This window comes from Hyaena hyaena, unplaced genomic scaffold (genome assembly GCF_003009895.1).
Source record: "Hyaena hyaena isolate Hyena2069 unplaced genomic scaffold, ASM300989v1 scaffold_57, whole genome shotgun sequence".
Lineage (NCBI taxonomy): Eukaryota > Metazoa > Chordata > Mammalia > Carnivora > Hyaenidae > Hyaena > Hyaena hyaena.
In genome coordinates this window covers 3,961,557-3,984,694 of record NW_024080690.1, presented here as the reverse complement: position 1 = coordinate 3,984,694, position 23,138 = coordinate 3,961,557, and the positions used below count along the sequence as shown (strand labels likewise).

Below are 23,138 nucleotides of genomic sequence, written 5' to 3'. Positions count from 1 at the left end.
CCGAGTGATGACCTTGAGGTCTCCAAGCAAAGCTGAGCCCAAAGAGGAGCAGTGGAGCCAGTGTGGCCCACCCTGTGGGCCCTATCACAGGCCTGGCAGGACCACCCACTCCCCAAGAACCCCCTTTCTTCCCAGTACAATCTGGCATTCCAAGAATGACTGGGAGAGTGCTTAAACTGGTCTCTGTTTGCCACGTGGGTTCAACTCCAAATCACCTTTCTGTTCAATTCAGCCAGAGAGGATGAGGGTGCTGAGATGGGCCAGGGGCAGGGCAACCTCCCCGCCGAGGCTTCCTGGGCTGCACACCCTGCAGGTGTATGGAACCTCTGTGGAGGCCCCCAAATGCACACCCCCTTGGCCAGTCAGGATTCTAGTCCTTCTGGGCCCAAAGTAGAAGATTCTCTGACCTCGCACTGTTTGGGCAAGGTTGGGGAAGACCCCGGTGATCCCCAGGTGTGCTTGGTTCTTCAAGGCTCTAGATGTAACTGCTCGCAGTTGCCCTCTCCCTGAAAGGAGGGTGTTGAAGGTCAAAGCCATCATGGGGGGAGGGGCAAGAAGCCAACAGTTCTCATTCTGGCCAGAAACCCAAAGGTGAGGCCAGGGAAGGAGGAAATAGGCCCAGAGAGGAGTTAATCTTTGATGATCAGATAGGCCGGAGGGGTAGATGATTAACTTGTGTTGTCTTCAAGGTTAGCAGATACAGGGGAAGGTTCTGATGCGATTTCCCCCTCTGACCAGCAGTGTTGTTGTTGTTGTTTTTTAAAACACGTCCAGGTTCCCCATATTATTACAGTTCCACATCAAGGCCAAGCGCGCCGCCCACCACCGCCACAGCCTTTGACCATCTGTAGTTGCCATGGGGACAGTGGGAGCGACTGAGCAACAGGAGGACTTGGCCTGGGACAGGCCCCAGAGAGTCACACAAAGGAATCTTTATTTATTACATGAAAAATAACCACAAGTCCAGCATTGCGGCTCACTCCCTGTGTGGTTGGCTTAATGAACCATGAAAGACAGGATGACTTTGGAGAAGGCCAAACTGTCCTCCAAGACTCTGCAGTGAGGGGCAGGAGTCCCAGGGAGAGAGAACTGTCCCTTTCCAAAAGAGACAAAATTGGAGGAGAAATGTGGAGAGAAGAGGGAGCAGCCGAGGAGCTTGAGAGGGACGGCTCATGGCCCACGAGGGGCTGAGGGCCGCAGAAAGGAGCCTGTGGCTCCATCACCGACGTGCTCCGGTGGTACTGAGCTGTAAGCACTTCTGTCCAGCCCACACACCACAGGTGGGCATGGAGGCTGTCCCCCAGAGCCCCACTGAGAGTCACCTGCAGCCCGCCCCACAGCCGAGGCTCTGGCCATCCACCTTCTCCACCCTTGCTTGGCTCTTCCCCACCTCCCTCTCGGCCAAGGCCATGGGCTGAGAGCAGGATGGAGTCAGCCAGAAGCTCTACCTGGTGGTCAAGGACCCGCCTTTTGCCTGCTGCTGAGAATGTGTGAGCACACCCCGGGGGGGCTCCTCTGTGGATCATTCCTTGTCAGCCAGCCCGGCCTATCACAGCTTGACACAGACCTTTCTGAGGGCCCCTACTCCTGGGGAGTGAGCTGCGGCCCTGCCTAGGGCAGAACGAGGCAGATTTGCCGGACCCGCTTCCCTCTCCCCACAGCCCTGCCAAGCCGGGTATGCAGCCTGCAACCCAAGCCCACAGCAATGGAAGAGACCCTGAGGCGAGCCCCCAAAGCCAGCAATGGAGGTTCTCCCTCTGCCCCTCCCCCCCCAGCCCTTGCCCCCAAAGCCCAACTGTAAATACTGTAAATGAAGCTCTGTTTGGGTCAAGCTTCCCTCGTTCCACCCCTAGACTTTGGCCTCTCAGTGAATTGTCTCCCTGCCATGTTGGGCTTTCTCTCCTTGATGCTTCTTTCTTTTTTTAAAGACAACCCACCATGACCACATAACTCAATAAACCATTACTCTTCGTCTCAGGCTTTGGGGTTGGCTGGGGAAGGAAGTGCCCTGGGTCTGGGCTTTCTCCAGAGAACTTCAGAGCCCTGAGGACAATGAGCTCACTTTGGGGTGGGGGGTGGGAGGACTGAAGGACACCGGGCAGCCACTTGTCCTAAGCTTTGATTTCCACCGCGAGAGAATGTGAGGATAAAATGAGCACGTGGCACGGTGGCGGCCCAATCGTAGACTCCCCACAAGCAGTGGCCCCTGTTATTCAAGGGAAGCCAGAGGATCCTCAGGGAGGGTCGATGGAAGTTCTGGGAACACCGTGAGCCCCCCTCACAGCTCCCGTGGCTCCTGCGGTGTGACAGGAGGAAGGGAGAAGACATTTCCTGGGCTCTACTGTGTTCCAGGCTCGGGGGGGGGGGGGGGCTCCCATAAATTAAGCTGGGATTAGCCCCATTTTACATTTGAGGAAACTGAGGCTCAGGCAAAATGAAATAACTTGCCCAAGGTGGGAAGTGGGTGTGGGGTTCAATCCTCTTGGAAAGACCGAGCAATGGGGCGGCCCTGGGCAGGCAGGGCCAGGAGGGATTGAGAGACCCTGCAGGGCAGACAATCCTTTTCTAGGAAGTTTTGGAGAACAGGGTCACCTAAAGTGGTGACTGCAAGGGCTCTGTCCCCACCAGGGTGCTTGGTCTGTGGGGACCCTCTCCATTTCAGCGGGACCAGGGACAGGGCTCTGTGCAGCATGGTGCCCAGGTGAATGCTGACAACATGGCAGCCAATGGAGTTTGAGTCAGATGGAGAGAGGGAACTCCTCACCCACCAGGGACTCCAGAAGTAGGAGGGCTGAGGTGGAGGGATGGGTTCTTGCCCCCATGGTCCTCCCTAAAGAGGGACTGGGGATGCTCACCAAGGATGGCATGAGAATAGAGCCAGGGGACCCTCCCACAGAGAAAACCCGTCTCCTCTCTGCTGAGGGGATCTGAGATGAGGCTCATTTTCCAGTAATAGCACTTGCCTCTAGCTATGAGCATGGCAGCAGGACCGAATCCCATCGTATCTGAGGCTCCTCATCACCTCGAACCTCTGGGTCCCTGAGTGCCCCCGACCTGGCTCCAAGCTCACCTTGAGATGCATGGCTCCCCAAGGAGCCTGCAGAGTGATTTCGCATTCGCAGACAGAACCCTCTGTGGGAACACTTGGTGCCCCTGGCAGGCCCTCTCCAACCCCCAAATGACAAAGGGACTTGGGCTGTGCCTTTGCTGTGGGTAACTGTGGTTCTGAGCTCCACTTCCTTTCTCTGAGGGGAGCTCAGCGTCCCAGGGCACTGTGCTCAAAGCGGGTGTGGGCCAGTGGCCGTGTATCCTAGATGGTGCCTATCCCAGTGTGCAATCCACGGTCAAACCATGGTCCCCCTTTGGGTCTCAGAAAATACAGTCATCTCTGTGTTGGGGGAAAGTGACAATTTGAGGTGGCCCGGCACACTGGGGGCAGTGTTGGGAGAAGTTGGGGTGGCATGGGCATGGGCAAAGGATTATGAGGAGGGAGGACATGCGGGCATGTGGGAGGCCGGTGGGTAGCTGCGTGTGAGGGGGTCAGTTTGCTCGGAAGGAAGGTCAGGCCACGGCTTCTGTGAAGACTTGTGGGAGGAGAGCACGTGTGGAGAATTGGGGACGAGGCTTGGGTCTGAGCATGCCCGAAGCACAGAGGGCCCCGCCTCACTCACCCTGCCTGGCCACCAGGGCAATCCCAGTCATGGCCCTGGGCGGGGAGGCCTCCTCGCTTTCCAAGCAGCTCTCCCAGCTCCTGCCCCGCCATTCACCTTCACTCCATCCCCTTCAGTGACCCCCACTGCCCCCCGCCCCTCTTAGTGCAGCCGGGCCAGCCCAGGGTACAGGGAGCCCACAGAGGTCTGAGTGGGCCAGGCAGCTCCCACAGGCGGCTGCACAGAGCAGCTCAAACCACCCAGGCCACCAGATGGACTAGAACCCCCCTTTTGAAGGTGGGCTGGAGCTGTGGGGACCGTCCAGTCTGACTCCACAGCCCGCAGGGGTGAGGACAGGGGCAGCTGCGAGTCCTGCCTCCAAGGCAAGCCCCAGGCTGGTTCTAGGCCCTTCCTCCCTTCTCCGATATTCTTGCCACGGGTTGTTAGTGAAGAAAGTGTATTTTCTGTCCCTCACATGCGGGCACGCGCTCCACTCTGACAACAAGCTCAGGCAGGAGGAGTCAGTGGCCACAGTCTTCAGATGAGAGATAGACCGGGGGAAGTTGAGGCACTTGCTAAGGCTGCTGCTCTCCTGCCTGCCCTCGTCATCCCCCTGCTTCCCTCCCCCCAAGCACACCTCTTCTCATGCGTATGCACCTAGGTCCTCTTTAGGCGACTCCTGATGTCCTTGTCCTTTGGGGTGAGTGCAAGAGGAGGGGCCTAGAGAGCTCGATGCCCCTGGCCGGTGAGACTGAGCTTCAGGGGCAGAGTGAGGCCAGGGGGATTGGTGGTCCCTGCCCCACCCCCCTCACTCCCTACCTAACTGTACCCCCCCATCTTCCCTCATCCTCAGAAGAGGTCCTAATCCTCCACATAGGCTTAGTCTTTGTTTATAAAGCTCATTCACATCAATTTTCGTCTCTGATTCTGAACATTGGCCCCATTTTGCACTTGGAGAAACTGGGAGCAAAAGATTACTTGACTTCGTCAAGGTCATTCAGAGGAGCAGGGACCACAGCCCAGCCCCTCACCGAAGGCCAACTCTGCATCCTAATCTAGGGCCTTGATACCTGGATGTGGCCAGGCCTCTGCAGAGACCTCAGGCCGCTTTTACTGTGTAGGGAGGGACGGCAGGTGCATGACCACCCAGGGCACTGCCACGCACTCCTGACCAGGCAAACAGTCCCGGGAAGGAAGGGCCAGAGGTCAGGCTACAGGTGGGGGAGGGTAGGCCTGGGCCCAGGAACACAGAGTTGATCCCATTTCTGCTCTGTCCTTACCCTGAGTTTGTCCTCAGGCCATCCCGTGGCAGCTGCTGTCCTACCTGTAGGGTCACAAAGCACTTCCATCTGTAGGGTATCTAACTGTCCCTCTGCCCGCAGTTCATGCATCACCCTCCACAGGCAGTGACCAAGCTGAGTGCCCACAGCTGTGATCCTTGTGGAGAACCCCGTCCCTCAACCTCTCTCACCTCTTCGTCCTGACATTTTTCATCTCTTAGTTTCTTACTCCAGTTCCTCCTCCGCTGGGTCCGGAGCAAATGATTCTTTCGCCCCCATTTGCGTCCGCAGGGGTGTGGACGTGTGAGAGAGGAAGTGAGCGCTCAGGAAGGGCTCAGAGGTCCCGCGTCCCACTCCGCAGATGCCAGGACGCGCTTCTTTTCTCTCCATCGCCATATCTTTGGGCTTTTTGTTCTTCTCATTACCTTCTTCTGTTCCCCTGGCTGTTTGGGGGACCGTGGGACACAGGCACAGAGGCCTTGTCTACTGAGGGCAGATAAGCCAGCCCCAGCACCTTCAACCCCTGGACAGAACGAGCCGCCTTGCCTTCTCAGAAGTTGGAGGGAACGGGCCAGCACCCTGCCCTGGACACCACCCTCTCTCCTGGTTTTGTAAAGCAGCAGAGGCTGCTGAGGGGCAGGGGCTTGGGGCTCACGGGGGGAAGCAGGGGGCTTTGGGTGAGGGGAGAGGGGACGCCGGGCCCAGCGCCCCCGCATCTGTGCCTGGTGGCAGCTGGCCAGGCTGTGGAGTGAAGCGCTGCCTGCGGCTCTCCCAGGGAAATGTGATTTCCCCTTGAGTGAAGCGGACTGTGCAGTGTGGAAATTGGCTCTTTTCTGAGCGAGCGGCGGCTGTTCTGGAGTCGGGGCGGGCTGGGGCCCGCGGGAGGCTGCGCTGGCCCCCGGAGTGCGCCGGGAGCAGCCATGTGCTGAGAACTCATTAGGGATAAATCAAACTAGTACCAGCATGAAGCCAACACCCTCCCCCCACCGCGCCTCCGGCCCCCACCCGCTCCGAGACCCCCTACTTCTCCGTCCTCCTACTCCTCTGCCAAGGCAGCCTCCCCCGCGCGAGGGAGCCGAGCCCACCGGGCGCTCACAACCTCACAACGCTCACAACCACGCGCAGGCGGGCCCACAGCCTGCCGCCCACTCCGCCCACGCCGGGCGCCGCTGTTCATTTGCAAATAAATCTTTTCCGCTGGGTTTTTGTTTGTTTGCCTCCGGGAGGGGACATTGTTAGCAAGCTTAACTTACAGCCCCAGGCCTTGCCCGCAGCTTGGACCCGGAAGTCACGTTCAAGTCACCTCTCTTCCCACCGCCACCAAGCCTGTGCCTCCCACCCCTCCACCCCATACCCCACAACCCCTCTCCTGGGAGGCCTCGGCTCCCCCACATATGCCCCCTGGGGAGACAAGAGCACCCCCGTGGGCCCAGCCCAGGGGGTGTGGCCCCAACATTCCTTGGGCCCAATGTATCCAGCAGCCCTCAGGGGACTTTGCTGCAGCAGGAAGGAAATTGTCCCTAAAGGGATGAGCTCGGTCTGAATGGAAACTCGTTTCTCCACCAATGGAAAGGGAAGAGAAAGAGAAAAGCTTAAGAAGAAAGAAAGGGGGAAGCGGCTGGTGAAACTAGCTGTTGGTGCGGAGGAAAAGGGCTGCTTCATCTGCCATTGAGTAGAGACTGAATTTGAGGAGCTGCTAGTTCTTGTCATCATTATGGGTGGGTGGGTGGGGGGGACTGGCCATCGCCTTTGTTTCTCCCACCCCTCCCGCAGAGAGAGCAGCCAGTGATGGAGCTAAGGAGTGGGGGGGGGGGGCTCTGACTTCACCCCGTCACCTCCCCATTGGAGACCCCAGGGGAGGCCAGTTTCTTCAGCTGTAAAATGTGTGGCTTGGGCCGAGATGAGGTCTAGCCCTAACATTGAGATTCAGTAGTTGCCTGGGTCAGTCAAAGGCATTACCGCCTCATCTGACTGGTTCAGGTATGAAGCCCTCTTTCTTCCAAATTCCCCAGGTAATTTTCCATTAAACACCATAGGACACACCATATTGCCATATTTGGAATCACATCTCTGTTGGGTGGGGATGGGGTAGCTTCTGGTACCCTGCTCACCAAGCGGCCCCGTTTCAGCTGGAGGAGCTAAGCCAGGCTTCAAAAGGATTCCAGGGCTGGGGCAGAAACCAGAGGGAGGGAGGCTAATAAGCCACAGTTAATAGAGGCTGGGGCAGGAAAAGTCAGCTGAATCCTCACATCCATTGATTCATTCATTCATTTGGGAGTCTTTCACAAACCACCTACCATGTGCCAGACTGTGACAGGCACCTAGTAGAAAACAAGATGAATCCGATTGGATTACGCTGTCCCGCCACCCCACCCCAGCTCCCTCCGAACTTAGAAATGAGATTCAACTGAAAGTCACTACTGCAGAACAAGGTGGGGAGGTGATGAAGGCCTTGACAGAGGTGATGTGAAGTGCTTTCAGCTTTGTGATATTTGAGAAATCCTCCCTGCCCCTCCCAGGCCTTTCTCCGGCATCCCCGCATCCCGGGCTTCTCCAAGAAGCAGCCACTGGGAACATCAGCTGCAAACCCTAAACACCCAGGGCCTAAAAGCCGAACCTCTCTTTCCAGAAGAGGGCTGTTCTCCCGGGCTTGCGTGTCCCCAGGAGGGATAAGGAGGGTGCTAGGTGAGGGGAGTGCAAAATGTAAGCGACCTTTCCCAAACACCCCCTTCCCTGCCCTCCAGCCTGGCCGGACAACTGTCACAGAACTGTCAGAATCATCAACAGAAACAGGGGAGTACCTCTGCACAGCCTGGGACCGGAAGACCTGGGTCTTTCTCACCGCGGCTTCTCTGTCCCTGCAAGATGAGGGGGTTCAGGTCTTAAACCAGCGGGGCAGCTGCCCCCTCCCTGTGCAGGCTTGGCTGGTCCCCCTTCTTCCCGTCTCAATACACCCCTCTCATGCTCAGCAGGCTTCCCCCCACAGCTCTCTGACCACAGTCTGGAGGAGCAGAAGAGGCCTTGGGGGCGGGAAATGAGACACAGGAGAGGAGAGCTGGGAGAAGGTACATAGGGATGGAGACCACTTGGCTGTGGGCTCTAGGGCCTTGGGTTCTTCTTTCCCATAAGCTCCTGCTAAGCGGTGGTGACAGTGACAGCAGTCTTGGGGGACAGGCCTCACATCCCTGATCCCTTCCCCCTATCACACTGCAGCCAAGCTCCCCTTGGAGGGTGGAGGGAGGAGCCTGGAGGGGCCGCAGCAGCATGATGCTGGGGGGCGCCATAGGAGGGGGAGCAGGTGCCTTCTCCCATCAGCCAGCCCAGGGTGGGGGTTGGGTGGGGGTGGGCCGGAGACCCCGGCCAAGGCTCAGGGCCCATCTGAGCATGTCGCCTGCTAAGGAGGAGCGGAGGCGGGGGAGGGGAGGGCGGGGAGGTGAATAAATAATAGGAAATAAAACTTCATGAAGCAGAAAATAAAAGGCAGATTATACAGATGTGGCAATTTGAAGGATCATTGCCTCTGTCCTCTTTTTAACTGCTGCATCTGGAGTTTTGAAGCGGCTTATCCTCTCCCTCCCTCTGCCAGGTCCCCGCCTGGCTGGAGGCCCCCACAGGGCCAAGGCACGAGTAGGGACAGCACCTCCAAGGGCTCAGTGGTATTTCCTAGCGCCTCACCGCTGCCCAGCCTCTGCGGAGCCTGTGGGGCTGGGGCGGTGGGTGAAAGGGTGGGCGGGGCTTTTTGGGGTGAAGCCCCGAGTGCGGTGTGTCTGGGGCTGTGTTTGTGTGAGGAAGGGGAATGTCTACAAGAGAGCGGGTATGGGTGAGGACAGGTTGGTCCTGAGGAGTGTGGACAGGAGGGACGACAGGAGGGAACCAGGATGGTCAAGAACAGAGCATATGAAGGGCACCCCTTCAAAAAAGGGGCTTTGGCTGAAGGGTAGCTGGAGGGTTCAGTCTAAATCTCCGTATCTTCGTGCAGACAGCTTCTTTCTCCCTCTTCATCAAAATTCATTTGTTAAGCTTCAATTTGACAATGTGCCAGGTGCTATATAAACAGACATGGTCCCTGCCCTTAAGGAATTTCCAGCCTAAGACACACACACACGCACACACACGCACACTGACATTTTGTTTATTTTATTTTAAATATTAATGTATTCCCCACCTTGTTCCAGAGAGGATTCGAGACAGCTCATGGGAAATGCATGCAATAAATTAGTAAAACACAAATACGAAATAAAGCATGGGGACCGCAGAAAATATACAAGGAGTGGTCCTGAGCAGCCGCAGTTGATCTGTAAATCGGCCTCGAGCCTCTTGGCGGCCAGGTGGAAGGGTCACTTTCCTGTCCTCGCTCGGTGAATGAGAGAGTCATCGCTTTTCTGGCCGTGTACCTCCCCCAGACCCTGTCCGTGTCTCACCAGATGGAGACAAAGACATCAGGAAACCAGAAACTTCTCCCTGACACCACAGGTGAGGTAGATGCCCATTTGGCTCAAATATCTTCATAATCGTGGTGCATTGCCTCTCAAATCAATGTCACAGAATCATCAGTAGAAACAGGGGAGTATATCTGTACTTACCATCTCCAGGAAGGTTATTGAGGGCCGCGTCCTGCACAGTTAGACCCCTGGGTCTGAAATGCAGAGGAGACCAGAGCGGAAGGCTTACATCATGAGGCTTTCCCAGAAGCTCTCTTGAAGGCCTCTGCAAGGCTGCACCTTGGGGGAAGGCTGGCTTCGGGGGTGGGAGAAGCAAGTGGAGGAAAGACAGTAAAAGACCATGTATGAAAGTAGGAGAGCCAGGAGAACATGGAGGCTGGAAGCCCAGGAGGGATAAGGTTTCGAGATGTACACTTCTTGCCCGCAGGTGTTGGGCTCAGAGCAATGGAAACCAGCATGCCCTGCTCCTACCCTTGGGAAGAATATGTTCTGTTTGGAGCAGAGACAGAAAGGAGAGGGCAGGGGATGTGAGGAGGATGGGGGAAGGGAGAGATGTAGAAAGTTACAGACCTAATGGGGAGAGCAGGGCTCAAGGAAGGCTTCCTGGAGGAGAAGGCATCCAAATAGTTGTTTTCTCCCCTTCCTGGTACTGTTAGTACTCAGGATTTGGTCCCAGTCCCCATCCTTTGGGGTCCCTGACCCTAGTGATTGGCTCAGAGATGGGCACGTGGCTCGAAGTGGGCAGCTCAGAAGGACTCTGTTCCTGGACTTGAGTTTGAACTTTCCAAGAAGCAGATAGGGTCTATGTGCTAGATTTACACCAAGAAGATGGTAGCTACTAGGGCCATCTTGGTACCATGAGGGTGGCGCCTGCCTCCTGGTCTGGGAGAGGGAGCTCAGAAGCACAGAGGGCAATGGGGGCCCGGCTCAGCATGGAGCCCTAGCTCAAGCCTCACCTGACCTGGATATAGACTGTTCCATTGGGGGATCCATTAAATGTCTTTTTTTTTGCTAAAGCCCGTTGGAGTTAAGATTAGTTGTTTGCAATGTCCAGGCAGAGGGAATGCCAAGGCCTTGAGTTGTAAGAGCAGAAACTAAGCAGGGCCCCAAGGAGGGGAGGGTGCACGTGGTCAGGCCAGCAAGCCCGCGGACTAATAGCTAACTTGCTAGGCTTTTCCATCTGTGCCAGGCATTGTTCTGAGATGCTTACGTGCATAATTTTACTTATTCCTCACAAGCACCCTGTGAGGTAAGTAGTATCATTATCCCCGTTTGATAGAGAAGCAAAGCAAAGTGAACGAGGCCAAGTAACCAGCATGGTCAGAGAGCCACAAAGGGGCAGCTGGGACTTAACCCCGGGCAGTCCGACTCCAGGTCCTGGCTGCTGAGACCAGAGTGCACTGGGCCTTGTGCAGGGTCAGACAGGTCTGTGGGTCAAAGGTCGCTGAGAGGTGAGGGGGATGAAGGCTGACAAGACATGGGATTTGATGATTGAGTGGCATCAGTGGTCCTTCTGGTGTGTCCCCATTTCACAGAAGAGTAGAAAGGAAGCCACTTTGCAAGGTGTGAATGGGAACCAGGTGTGAACGGGAGCCGGATGAGGGAGGGAAAGAGCTGGCAAAGACCACACATCTGTGGGTCTCAGCTAGGAAGCCAAGAGTCAGATGCAAGCTTTTCTTTTTCTTTTTCTTCATGGGGATGATATACTGGAAGTTGTTTACAAGGCAGGATAAGGAAGGGGGTAGACAGTCAGCCCAGAGACCCGGGGGGACCTCCGAGGGAGAGAAGTCATGGCAGGCAGAAGCAGAGGTGGTGTGTGGTCTCAGGGAGGAGGTCAGTCCCAGGAATGCAGTGAGCACCTCTTCTTCCAGAGAAGGAAAGAGGAAGGGACAGATAAAGGTGTGAGCACGGGGACAGAGACATCCAGAAAAGTTGGCAGAGGAGCGGTGGGGAGGAGCCATTATGGAGTATGGCATTCAGGAAACCCAGAGGTACGTTCAAGTATGTGCCTGCATGCACGTGGGGGTGGGGGCAAGGGAGGAAGAAGGGCCAGATGTGGGATTGCCGGGCTGTCCTAAGTTCCCAGGCCTTTTACTTTTTTACACTTACAGAAAAGTTGCATAGTTATAGAGTGTCTTCAGGCCATAGTCTGACCCTACTTATCAGTAGGGTCACTGACTTATTCACTTAAGTCATTTCGTTTTCTTAGAGCCTTCTCCCAGGCTGGCTGCCCCCCAAGCCACGAGCCTGTGCCTCTTCTGCTGGTAAAGCACACTCCTCGGCCGCAGGCAAAGTCCCACACATCCAGGCCCGGGCTCACCCTTGCTGCCATGTTTCCCTTGCCCTGGCTCATCCCATTCCTCCAGGCCCCTCATTCCAACACAGCCCACCTGTCGTCTCCATCTGACTCTGACCCCCAAAGGGAAGGTCTCAAGCTTTGGGCCTCAGTGGCCTTTTACTCTTCCCCGGTGCCTGGCAAACAACCAACAAATGAACGTTATCAGTAGAAAGCCACACAAAACAGAGGTGGTGGGAGACTAGGAAGAGGTGACATCTGGGGTGTCACCTGGGTCACAGCGGGCCCACGGCCCTGGAGGCTGAGCTCCCCTAGAAGGGACAGGAACCAAACACAAACTTCAGCCAGCCTTATAGAACTGGTGCCCGTCCCATCTTCCGCAAAGAGATGCACCAACCCCACTTCCCAGGTGGGAATGGAAGCAAGGGTGGGCACAAGGTCAGACACGGGCCTATGAGTTGGATCTGCCCCGCCCCCCCCATCTCGGGATTAGGATTGGGAGCTCACTCAATTTTTGACTTTTGTAGGGACAGCTGTGTAGGGAACTCTAGGCTGCCCTCCCCCCACCAGCTCCAGAAACCCCTTTTCCTCTCCATCTGCAGATGTCAGAGTCCCAACCCTTTGCTTGAAAGACTTCTCCACAAGGTGGGAGGCCTGGTCTGGACCACTGCGCATTTAGGGAAGCGGGAGGTCCTGGTTCTGGTGATGGGTGGGGACGCACAGACTAATTTCCTCTTCTTCAAGGAGCAGGGCTGGACACGAGGGCTCCAGAAGCTTGAAAGATGCAAGCCCTCTCTCTAGTGGTCACATGTCAGAACTGCAGCCTAACCACCGGGTCTGCAGGCCCAGCCAAGCCTCCCCAGCATTGACCAGGCGGGCCCTGCTGTCACCACCTGTCTCCGAAGGCTTCATGTGCCCTGGGTGAAAGAGGCGCCTGTTCTACATAAGCAAAGATGCATCGAAGGGCCACACATATGCACAAATGCAGACGAACCTCTGCCTTTTATTCTGGTTTTAGAAATAAGGATACATGTTCAGTGAGGTCAAATAAGGCACTCAAGGCTAAGCTTGTAAGCATCAGTCCTGGGCAAGTCACATCCACCTAATGCTAGGTTTTCACCTATTAACTGCACATCGGTGACCCAGGCTGCATTAAACATACATATCCGTGCCCCTGGCCCAGACCTCCTGAATCCAAATCCCTGAGCAAAGAGTGGGAATGCGTCTTTACCAGCAGGATAAAGTGTGCTTCTACATTGACAGTAAGGAGCCAGACAACAGGACTGTTACCTCAGAGGCCAGAGACATGTTCAAGTCATTTTGGAATCCCCTCGTACTGGCCCATAAGAAGAGGTCAAAAGTATTTGTGAAATGAATGAAGGAATGAACGGACGAACACGGGATCCCGAGGTCCCCCTCTACGTTGACAGCCTATGAATGTGTGACTCCTGCACGGTGCGTTCCCCACACAGGCGCACACACACCTACACATGCACACGCAGATGCGCCTAGGCACAGGTGTGCCGGGGCAAAGGGAGACCCAGACTCACTCTGCAGGCGGCCCCAGCTGCTCGGCCCGGCCTGGCCCTCCCCTTCCTCACATATTCGTGCACACCTCCTTCTTCACTGGCCTGCATTGATCATGTATCCACTGGGTACTGGCCCAGCCCTGGGCCCTGGCAGGACACCCCTCACGGTCCCCCAAGGGCTACCCCCACTTGGTGGCGTTCCAGGCCCCAGGGCTGGTGACAGGCACGGACGGGAGGAGAGGGGCCCCGGTGGGAAGGCCAGAGAGGCAGTGTGTCGGCCAGCAGGCGGCAGACAGGCAGCAGAGGCCCCTCTTGGCCGGCAGCCGGCTGGCACACTTGGCTGAACAGAGACAATGGTGGCTGCCCCTCCAGCCCAGCCTCCTTCCCACAGGCAGAGCCTGGGTCCGTGAGTGTCCGGAACCTCCCCCAGAGCCCAGCTGGGAGGCAGCCAGAGGGCAGCACAAGGGGACTTCCCAGGGAGGGCAGCACAGCTCCCTGTGAGCTGGCAGGGGGGCACGGGGGCAGGAGGGCGGGGGGGCGGGGCCCCTCCTTGGGAATGAAATGCAAGGAATGGGGTGTGGGAAGGGGCCAGCCTTCCACCTGGCCCTCAGGGCTCTCAGACAAGCTGCTGCCGAGAGCCCCAGGGAGACAACACCGCCTCTTGCCCCCCAGCCTCTCTCAGGGTCCCACCCTGGAGAACCTCCTTCCCTGCTCTGGGGAAACAAAGGCCCCTTGTTCCTCTCCACAGAGCTCTGGAGGCCCCAACCCCTTCTGGCCCTCCCGGCCCACCATTGGCTCTACTCTGATGATTAGCAATTGGGTGTGTGACGTGGGGCCTGTCTCATCTGCCCCTGGTGCACAGATGCGTATGAGGGAAAGGAGACAAAGGCCCAGGGCCCCAGAGTCAGCCTCACCGAGCTGGTCCTTGAAGCCTTCGGAGTCCCTGCCCGACCCTGTGCTCTGTCACCCGGGGCTGGGGCTGGCTGGGGTCTCCCAGGACCTCTCAGAGCAGGTCACCTGATCCCCAGGGCAAGATCACCCTCAGGGCTATGGCTCCCCTGACTTGACTGCCCAGAGGCTTCCTCTGCCCCAGCCTGTCTCTGGAAGCCCAGGGCCCAGGGCTACTCTGATTCTCAAATGAGCACTAAGCTGCCTCCCGGCCCAAGAAATGTGGCCACTGTGGATTGTGGACGGGTAGAGGGTGACATGCGAGCACACGTCCTTGACCTCCCTCCTCCCTTGGGAGTAACCGGGGCCTGGGGCGGCTGGGGGCTGCCATCGGGGTGGACACAGCAGTTTGGGAAAGCTCCAGTGAACACAGGACAGAGCGAGGACCACAGGGGGACAGGCGTTGTCCTTCTGGGTGAAGGGGAAGGCCGCGCCCTGCACCACGGACCCACTGAAACACGACGCTCCTCCGTGGGGTCTCATCACAGGTCCACCCCGAGCAGGGGACAGTCTGTGAGGTGGCGTCGGCTTTACAGCTGATTGCGGTTCCTCTTGGGAATGATCTTCCGGTACGTCCTGCGCTCTGAGATGTTGCGCTTCACCTTGGCCGTGGTGGGGGCCTCGTCCTGGTGCAGCGACGGGCTCGAGTGAGATTTCTTCAGGCTGGGCTTGGGCTCCTGAGTGCCTGCAGCTTCCCTCCCGAGCTGCTCCTCCCACAGGTCCAGGTCATCCGATGGGCAGCGAAGACGGGCCACCAGCAGCTGCACATACGTCTCGTAGCGGGTTTTCTGCAACACATGGGCCCCGCCGCCTTAGCGCCTCCCTGGGTGCAGGGGACGAGGAAGCTAGAATCGTGGGGGGCAGACAGCCGAGGTCTGCACCGCATTCGAGCAGCCAGACTTTGCAGAGCTCAGCAGCCTCACATCCGAGCCCTGTGGTTACCAGGAAGGTCTCACTGCCCGGGCCCAGCCCTATCCTAACTGCCACCACCTTGGAGTGCCGTAACTAACGTCTCCAGAACATGTTACATCTCCAAACCACTAAAAGATCCATAACCCACTAGGCCTGATCTGTGCAGCACAGCGCACAAACAGCTCACATCTGTACCGAAGCCTAATTGAGTCTGAATAGCATTTTAACAATTGGCATCTGGAGAGAGAGATGCTAACTACCCTCATCTGTTTAACGCTCCCGAGGCCTCCGTAACTAGCAGCCTTTGGATACAGGTCCCGGCAACCAAGCACATTCCCATCCTCCATCACGCTGGACCCTCAGCCCAGCCCTGGGTGGCTGGGTGGCCCACAAGTCATTATCTCTGCTCTACATAGAGGGGAGTGAGGTCTGGGGAGGGCCAGGGGCTTTGCGAGAGGTTGCAGCTGGACGTTAGCAGGGAGAGGGCAGCACGAGGCCCAGTGCTCACAGCCCCAGGGGATGACACAAGACACTCCCTTCTCTGACCTCTGCTTTTCCATTCTCACAATGCCCCTCACCTACCCCCTGCTTTGGGTCCCAGAAGGTGCACGGACAAGAGGCCGTAGCAGAATCTGGGTCTCAGGTGGGGGGTCAGGGGATAAGACATTTTGGAATCGATCATAGGGCTCATATAAACGAGGCTCGGCCCTGACTGGAGCAGCATGTGAATTCATCATTTTTGGACAAGCTGTTTAATCTCTCCGTGCCTCAGTTTCCTCATCTGTAAAGTGAGGACAACAGTCCTTACCCCAGAGTTGTTAGACAACTAAACAAGATAACAGAGTCATGTAATACAAGCTCCATTAGTGTTACATGCCTATTAGTACTAGGTAGGTATTAGGGGAAATAATTCAACTAAAATAGTTTTTCCTTCAATTTAGGGAAAGCCAAGTACAGTATACTCTTGGGTGAAAGAAAGTTATAAAAATAACGTCCCCTGTGAGTGTTTGCAGACAAGCAGCTGCTGGGTGCCCCCAGGACAAGAAGTGAAGAGGTCTGAGTGCACAAGGACACGCACACTTCGCGCACGCCCTGCCCGCAAGTGTGCATACAAGGCCTCCCTCCGCCCGAGCAGCCTGGAGACTAAGGCTGCAAGGACGGATGCGGCCACGAGAGGGCGGCAGAGGGACCAGCCGAGGGGGCGGGAGAGAATCGGGCGGGCGGAGACTGGGGCGCCTGACCTCATACTCCAGGTACTCCTTCCGCAAGCGGTACTCCTCCAACTCTCGGCTGCGGCCCCGCCGCTCCGGTAAGTTCCTCTGCAGATCTAGCAGGTCATCGGAGGCAGCGTCCAGGCAGTTCTCGTGGGATCGATGCTGCTCCTCCTGGGAGCGGGAGGCAGAGGGGGACGCTGTCCCACCGCTCCCCCCGGGTTCCCGAGCCCAGGTGCATAGCCCATCGCAAACCCCCGCTTCGTTCCCGGGCCCAGGTTTGCAGCCCACTCACCCTACTTGTTCCCGAGCCCAGGTGCGCACCCCCCACCCTCCCCCACCCCCGCTGCCCACTCTGTTCCCGGGCCCAGGTGCACCCCTCCCTCTGTTCCAGGCGTAGGTGTGCAGCCCCTCCCTCCCACCTCCCCTCTCGTCCCGGTCCCGCGCAGCCCCCTTCCCCGCCGCACCCGGCCCTTCCGGAGGCTGTACCAGGGAGCTCTGCGCGGGGCCCACGGGCAGGATGGGCCTGACGAATCTGCGCTGGGAGCCCACCGCGGCGGGGAAGGGCGGTGCCGAGTGCGTGGCGGCCGCCAGGTTGATGCGCGCGATCCAGGAACTCATCTCTTTAGCGGTGCTGCGGACAGAGGAGGCCGTGGGTCCCCAAGGTCACAAGGTCGGTCCTGCCCCTCTCCCCACAGCCTCCTGCGGTCTGCAGTCTTCCAGACTCTCGGGACCCAGCGTCTCAAAACCTCAGAAGCCCTGCCACTGGTCGAGGTGGTTGACCTCTGGTTTTAGTCACCCGTCAAAGAGTAAAAATCTGGGAAGGCAATAGATTTTGACCAAATGCCCAAGACAGTGATCAATTGCTAGAGGCTTCCTGGAATCCTCTGTTTGGAACTGGGAGGCTTGACCGGGACTTACACACAGAAGGCGGATGCATTGGGGAAGCCATCAGGGGGGTGGGGGTGGGAGCATCAGGCAGCACCAGCCTCAGGGGCCAACTTAGGACCCTTTCCAGCTGCAGCATTCTCCGGCTTTCCGGTCAAGAAGGTGGCTCCGGCCAGGACCCCGGCCCGCAGCCATCAGAGGGTGAGCCAGGGATGGGGAGAGAGGAGAGCCAGGACTTTGCTGCTGTCTGTTGCCCCGGGACTTACGGTGCCTGGAAGAGGTAGAGCCGCCAGTCGGCAGTCCGCAGCTGGAAGACGTGTGGCTTCTTGGTGTAATGGGTGGCTGGGGTGGCCAGCGAGTGGTGCACCCCCACTGGCTCATCCACCATCTGCGCCACCAAACTCTCCTCTGCAGGGCAGTGGTCCTCTCCCTGCCACGGGGCACAGGGGCTCAGAAGAGAGGTTGTCCTCAGCTTCCCCCACCCTCCGAACTATTCTGGGCCTTCCCCTGTTCCCCCACCCTGCCCATCAGGGGTGTGCACCCTGTTCCTACCTTCAGGAAGTAGAGAACCATCCCCCGAAGCAAGGTGTGATACATCTTCCAGCCGCGTTTGCCCCATGGTGCTGTGCCAGGATTACACAAAGATGGGCACCCCATCCAGACACACACGGCCCCTCGCCCCACCAGCTCGGTCCCTCCCTGCCCAGGGTGCACGGAGACACGCGACATACCAACACAACAAAACACAGTCACAAACAGGCACGCGCCACGCCTCACGCCCGGACAATCACGACTGGACCCCACAAACAACCAAAGCGGACGTCCCCGCCGACTGCCGCCTTTCCGAACACTCCCACCCACAAGCACAGTCCCACTAGACATCTTTCTGGTCCCATCCAGAGAGGCACAGGGACTCAGTGCTCACGCGGAAGAAGGCCTGCTTCCCCGGAGTCCCCGCCCAGCCTTGCTCAGGCCCTGTGGCTTCTCAGGGCCAAAGGCTAGGACCCTGGCTGCTCAGCACACCCTGTCCAATCCAGGACTCCATCACGGCTCTGGTCCTGTCGCTGGCCTGCTCTAAAGCAGGCACCTGTCTGCGGGATGAGGCCAAATGCACCTCCTGCCACTCTCTGTCACACACACCCCCATTCAGAGCAAACTGTGTCTACTCCTTTGTCTACAAGGAATGCCCTCTTGCTCTCCGTTCCTCCAAGGTTCAGCTCAGATACCATCATTTCCCAGAAGCCTGACCCATCCCTGTCCCCCACATCTCACCCCCCCCAAACAAAACCCAAACCTAGCCCTCCTCCACACCCCCACATTTGATCCTACCCTCCCTACACCACTTAGCAATCTCCACCTTTGATCCCAGACATCGATGCGTTTGTTTGACTTCCCCTTACCACGGGGACCCTGGAGGGCAGGGAGTACCCAGGTCTGTCCTGTCCCTGCACCCCCAGCCCCTGGCATCTTACACGGCACCCAGCACATGGTCACCAGCAAGGAAGGAACACGGGCGCCTGTCCTTGGCCTGTGCGATCTCTGCACACTCGCACACGTTAGCCAGCGTCCCCGAGCCGAGCCGCTGCGGCACGCATGCGCACACTCTGGTTCGGTGGCGGACGTAAGCCCCACATGGTCGCAGAGCAGCAGACACTCACTCTTCTTGCCATCTGCATCATGATGCATCTTCCGGGCCAGGATGCCCAGCTTGTAGGTGGGTGCCGTGGGGTTCTGGGCCAGCTGGAGGAAGGGCTTGTTCGTCTTGCCTGCGGTGGGAGACAGCTGGGCCTCCTCTGGTCTGGCTGCGTCTTCTTCATCCCTGGACATCAGAGAATCAGGTTGGGGGTACTGACTGGGCAAAGGCCACCAGGAGGCACCCACAGCCTCGGCACCCTCCACCCTCTCTCGCAATGGGGAGCCATATCCCAAGACTCCCCAAAAAGAGTCCTTCTAAGCCAGCTCATCCGTTCCTGTCAGCCCCACCCCCTACCCCACCCCCGGCCCCTCCATATATGACCTGGGCTCCTCTACCTGCTTGAAATGGGCCCGGGGCCCAGCTTCTGACTGGCCCTCACTCAGTGGGGAACACTGTCCAGTGGGGCTCCTCCAACTCTCAGGGGGCAGGTAGAGGGAGGACAGGCCCAGAGACAGGGAAGAGGCAGGGAGTGGGGAGGAGACGGCTCTCACTTACACAGCCCATTCAAGCTTCTCACTCCGGATAGACCAGTAGAAGGCCTATAACAGAAGGCACACAGTGGGCCAGGAGCCTCGGCCTGTGGGGCCCAAATGCTACCAGCCACTGGTAGGATGGGAGCAGGCTGCCGTCGGCCTCATCCACCCCCAACACAGCTGCCCTTCTTCCCTGAGCAGGAGACAGCTGATCCGTGCATCCACACACCCATGCATGCATGTAACCATTGACGGAGCATTCACCATGGGCCGGGCACCGGGCCAGATGCCGGAGACAGGGTGAGCAAAGCAATCCGAGTCCCTACCTGAGCTCCGTAAGGCCTGAGCTAGTTCTCCTGAGAAGGAAATGGATCAGCCACATAGCATCCTGCCCAGAGGGATGGGACAGAGCAGGAACAGCTGATCGACGGGGGCAATACATGTATGGTAAGCGAATGAACAAATGACGTGCTGGAACACCAAAATGCTCCAACAAAGAGTATTCGTGTTGATGCATCCTGCTTGCCTTTGGAGCCCTGGCAATGCCCGGCACGCAGCAAGCGTTTGAGAAGAACCAAGGCCATCACTGTGTATGAGAAACGTGCTGTGTGCCCTGCATCACACTAGGCATCTGACAATCTTTATTTCACTGTGAGGACCATGCCACACAGTGGTTGCTACCCCAGGAGGAGCCCAAGTGGGCCAAGGGACAAGAATTCAAACCCTAGAACCTCGGGTTCCTATGTCATAGACTTAGTGCCCCCGGAAACTCTGCCCTTCATTCATTCAGAGGACCAAGAGACCAGTGCTCTTTGGATCGCCCATGCCTCAGAATCGCCGGGAAGCTTAAGAGAACATTTTAGAGGCCCCAGCCCCAGAGATCCTACTTCAGCAGGTCCAAGGCAGGGAGCCTGTGAATTTCCTCAAGCCAACAAATCCCAAGGCAGTGCTGAGGCAGCTGGCTAGGACCTAGCTAGGACCTTCCGTAAACCAGCCTGTCGTCCCAAAGATAATGCGGCAGAACTGAGCCCAGGCTGGGAGCCCTGGCACTGTGAGCCCAGGGAGCGTCCCCACATTACCACCCCCTTCCCCGACATTACCTTCAGCAGCTCCTTGGGGAAGTTCCCGCCGTCACACAGGCCGTTCAGGTTGGTTATGAATTCCTGGCAACTCATGGCCTTCCCAATGTTCTGCAGCCATTCAGAGAAGCAGGGCCACTGGCACACACTTCTCACCCCAACAGAATAACCCCCAAGGCGGCCACTCCGGAACCTTCTCCAGCTCTCCAGACCTACCTCCCCCAGGGCCCTTCCATGACCCCCACCCCAGGCCTCCAGTCTCACCCCCCCCTTCCAGCATGCCCCGCCCTCTCACCTGTCCATGCAGGTCCGTGTTAAGGAGCATGATGGCACAGGTCAAGGTGTGTACAGAATCTGCTCCAGAGGGAGGGCAGTGGAGAGAAAGCTCGTTGGAAGCATGACTCCCGCCTTTCCACCTGCCCGTGCAGGGTGGGGTGACCCTCAAATGCTTCTGGTTCTCCACAGTCCCCCAGACACACTCCCACCAGCCGCTACCCAGTAAACTCCTGAGTAGACAGACCAGGGGACACTTCCATGCCACTCTCTCCCATGGACCCCAGAACCCAGGGCCAGCCCCTTCCTACCTACAGAGGAGAAGACCCCAGGATTGCAGTAATGGAAGCGTTTGGAGAACTGGTAGAGGATTCGCTCGCGCTCCTGAGTCTCCCCACTGAGCACCAGGGCCTGCAGGAAGCCCCTGGAAGGAGGGCCAGAGTCCAGGATGGAGCCCAGGCTGGGGCCGCCAGCAGGCGCCAGAGCCCGGGGGCAATCAGATTCCAGCCTCGCCAGCGCCCCCTCCTCCCTAGAGAGGGCCCGGAGGTCTTACCGGAGGGCACGGTCCAGGCTCTGGCCTCCAAACTGGAAGAAGGACAAGTACTCCTCGGCCACAGCTCTGCTGAAGTCATTGCTGCGGACAGGAAATGGGCATGAAGCCTGCACTGGGGGTCTGGGCCCCAGGGCCCGCACACGTCCCGAGAGGGCAAGAGGGCAACGGCACAGTCGGGCTCTGCCACTGGCACCATCCAACACCAAGCGGGGAGAACACGGGGAGTTGGGTAGGGGAGGCAAGGGGGCCGGTCCATTGGCTCTAAGCAGGGCTCAAGCTATGGACAGGCGGTGACCTGGGTGATGAAGAGGAAGAGGCAGGCAGGGCAAGGGGATGGGGAAGGCATGGGTGGGGACACGAATGACGGATGAAGGTCAGCAGTGGGGCAGCAGGGACACAGGGACAAGAGGGACGGCAGGTGGACGGAGCCCACCAACCACTCCCTCTCCTGACTCAACCTCCAGCCTTGCTCGGGCTCAAAGCCCCTTACTTCTTCTGCAGGTAGGCAGCCACTTCAGACTTCCGGAAGCCTTCCAGGTGATAGAGGCGAGAGGCCAAATTCCAGGCCACCTTGTCGGTCCTGACACCATTCGCCAGCTTGTCTCCAGCCTGTGGCCTTTGGCCTTCCTCTGGGGACTGTGCTTGGGGCATGGGGCTCTCAGGAAGCCTGCAAAAGTCCGACAGTGTGCTCAGATTGCCACGGGGGGTGGGCAGGAAGGGGTATTGGGTCAAGTGTCCCTACAGGCCAGTCCTGGAAGGGATGCTTAGAGTCCCTGCCCAGAGCTCAGCAGGTGAGCTGGAGCTCCAGGACCTTGAGTGGTGGGGGCCGAGGGGGGCTGGGCTAGGACCTCACCAGGGAAGGAGGCAGGGTCACAGCCTGCCTGGCCTGGCCTGGGCTGGGCTGGGCACCAGGAGAACCCAGCCCACAAGGGCCAGAGCCAAGCTTAGCACCTGGCACTTTCTTAGGCAAACCACCAGAATGTTCTGAGCCTAGTTCACCTCTGGTGGCAGGTGTGCCCTTTGAAGACACCAGTGGCATTGAATCCATCCCCAGGAGGGATGGCATTGGTCTCCCCAAACCCCACCAGCCCCTCATCTCCCTCACCTGTCCTACCTTACCCGGGACACCTCGTGCCCCCTTCCCCCTTCCCCCTGCCAGGCCCAGCCCCAGCTTCACCCCTAGTGCTGGAGCCACGGAAGGTGCAGGGATGAGGGGAGAACAAGAAGACAGACTGGCTTCAGGCACAGCTACAGCCCGGGAGTCAGAGAGGCGGGCCTCCGACCTCTCCCTTCTCACACCACCGGTGGCCCTGCGATAAAGGAAGCCACCACAGGAGTCCAGATGGCGACCTGTCATTATCTTGAGCTCACAGGGGCCCAGGCAGCCCCGACAGACTCAGGGGACCCTCAGAGCCTGGCAGTTAGAACCCTGGAAGTCACCGAGCTCCGTCTTCCCCTGAGTCCTCGGTTTCCCCTGCAACGTGACAACCGGGGGTGGGGTGTCCTGGTTATCTGCACACTCATCATCCAAGTGGCCACGGTCAGGGAGCTGTGCGGGTAAGCAAAACTCATCAGACCGTGAAAGTGTTCACTAATAAACTGACCGCTTAGAAAATTAGGCCGCACTCTCTCCTTAACACAGACGTCTATCTCTGCCCCCCGACCCCCACACCACTGCCGGGCATGTCTTTGCTGCTCATTCCCCACCGCTTCCTGAGGCTCCTAACACAGCCAGCAAGGCGGGGCCAGCGTAACGAGACCCACTGAAAAGTGAAATTACAAATCTCGCCCAAAAAAACCTAGGATTTCATGAAGTCCATGTAAGTGATGCCAGAAGTTTCCAGAAGTCACATGGAAAGTCACTGACAAACAAGGAACTGGAGGAGTTAGTCCACTGGACAGCTGAAG

The 23,138-nt window shown here is 58.0% G+C and overlaps 2 protein-coding genes across 4 annotated transcripts in view; one reads left to right on the top strand and one right to left on the bottom strand.

Moving 5' to 3' along the window:
* PAX8 (paired box 8) overlaps positions 1–883 on the top strand; it is a 54,340-nt gene extending 53,457 nt beyond the window's left edge. The window contains exon 13 of the mRNA XM_039231703.1: positions 775–883. Within this exon, the coding sequence (XP_039087634.1) occupies positions 775–851 (77 nt within the window). The 3' untranslated portion in view covers positions 852–883. The remainder of the gene's footprint in view (positions 1–774) is intronic.
* An 11,758-nt stretch (positions 884–12,641) lies between these two features.
* Positions 12,642–23,138, bottom strand: part of PSD4 (pleckstrin and Sec7 domain containing 4) — a 35,845-nt gene continuing 25,348 nt past the window's right edge. For 2 of the 3 annotated variants that reach the window (XM_039231720.1, XM_039231719.1), the window contains exons 6-17: positions 21,721–21,897; positions 21,231–21,311; positions 20,989–21,101; positions 20,700–20,758; positions 20,426–20,515; positions 19,348–19,391; positions 18,815–18,975; positions 17,709–17,779; positions 17,423–17,586; positions 16,758–16,902; positions 16,299–16,442; positions 12,642–14,933 (exon numbers count right to left, since the gene is read on the bottom strand). In XM_039231720.1, coding sequence (XP_039087651.1) covers positions 14,676–14,933; positions 16,299–16,442; positions 16,758–16,902; positions 17,423–17,586; positions 17,709–17,779; positions 18,815–18,975; positions 19,348–19,391; positions 20,426–20,515; positions 20,700–20,758; positions 20,989–21,101; positions 21,231–21,311; positions 21,721–21,897 — 1,507 coding nt within the window. In that variant the 3' untranslated portion in view covers positions 12,642–14,675. The other variant, XM_039231721.1, reaches the window with a different exon arrangement.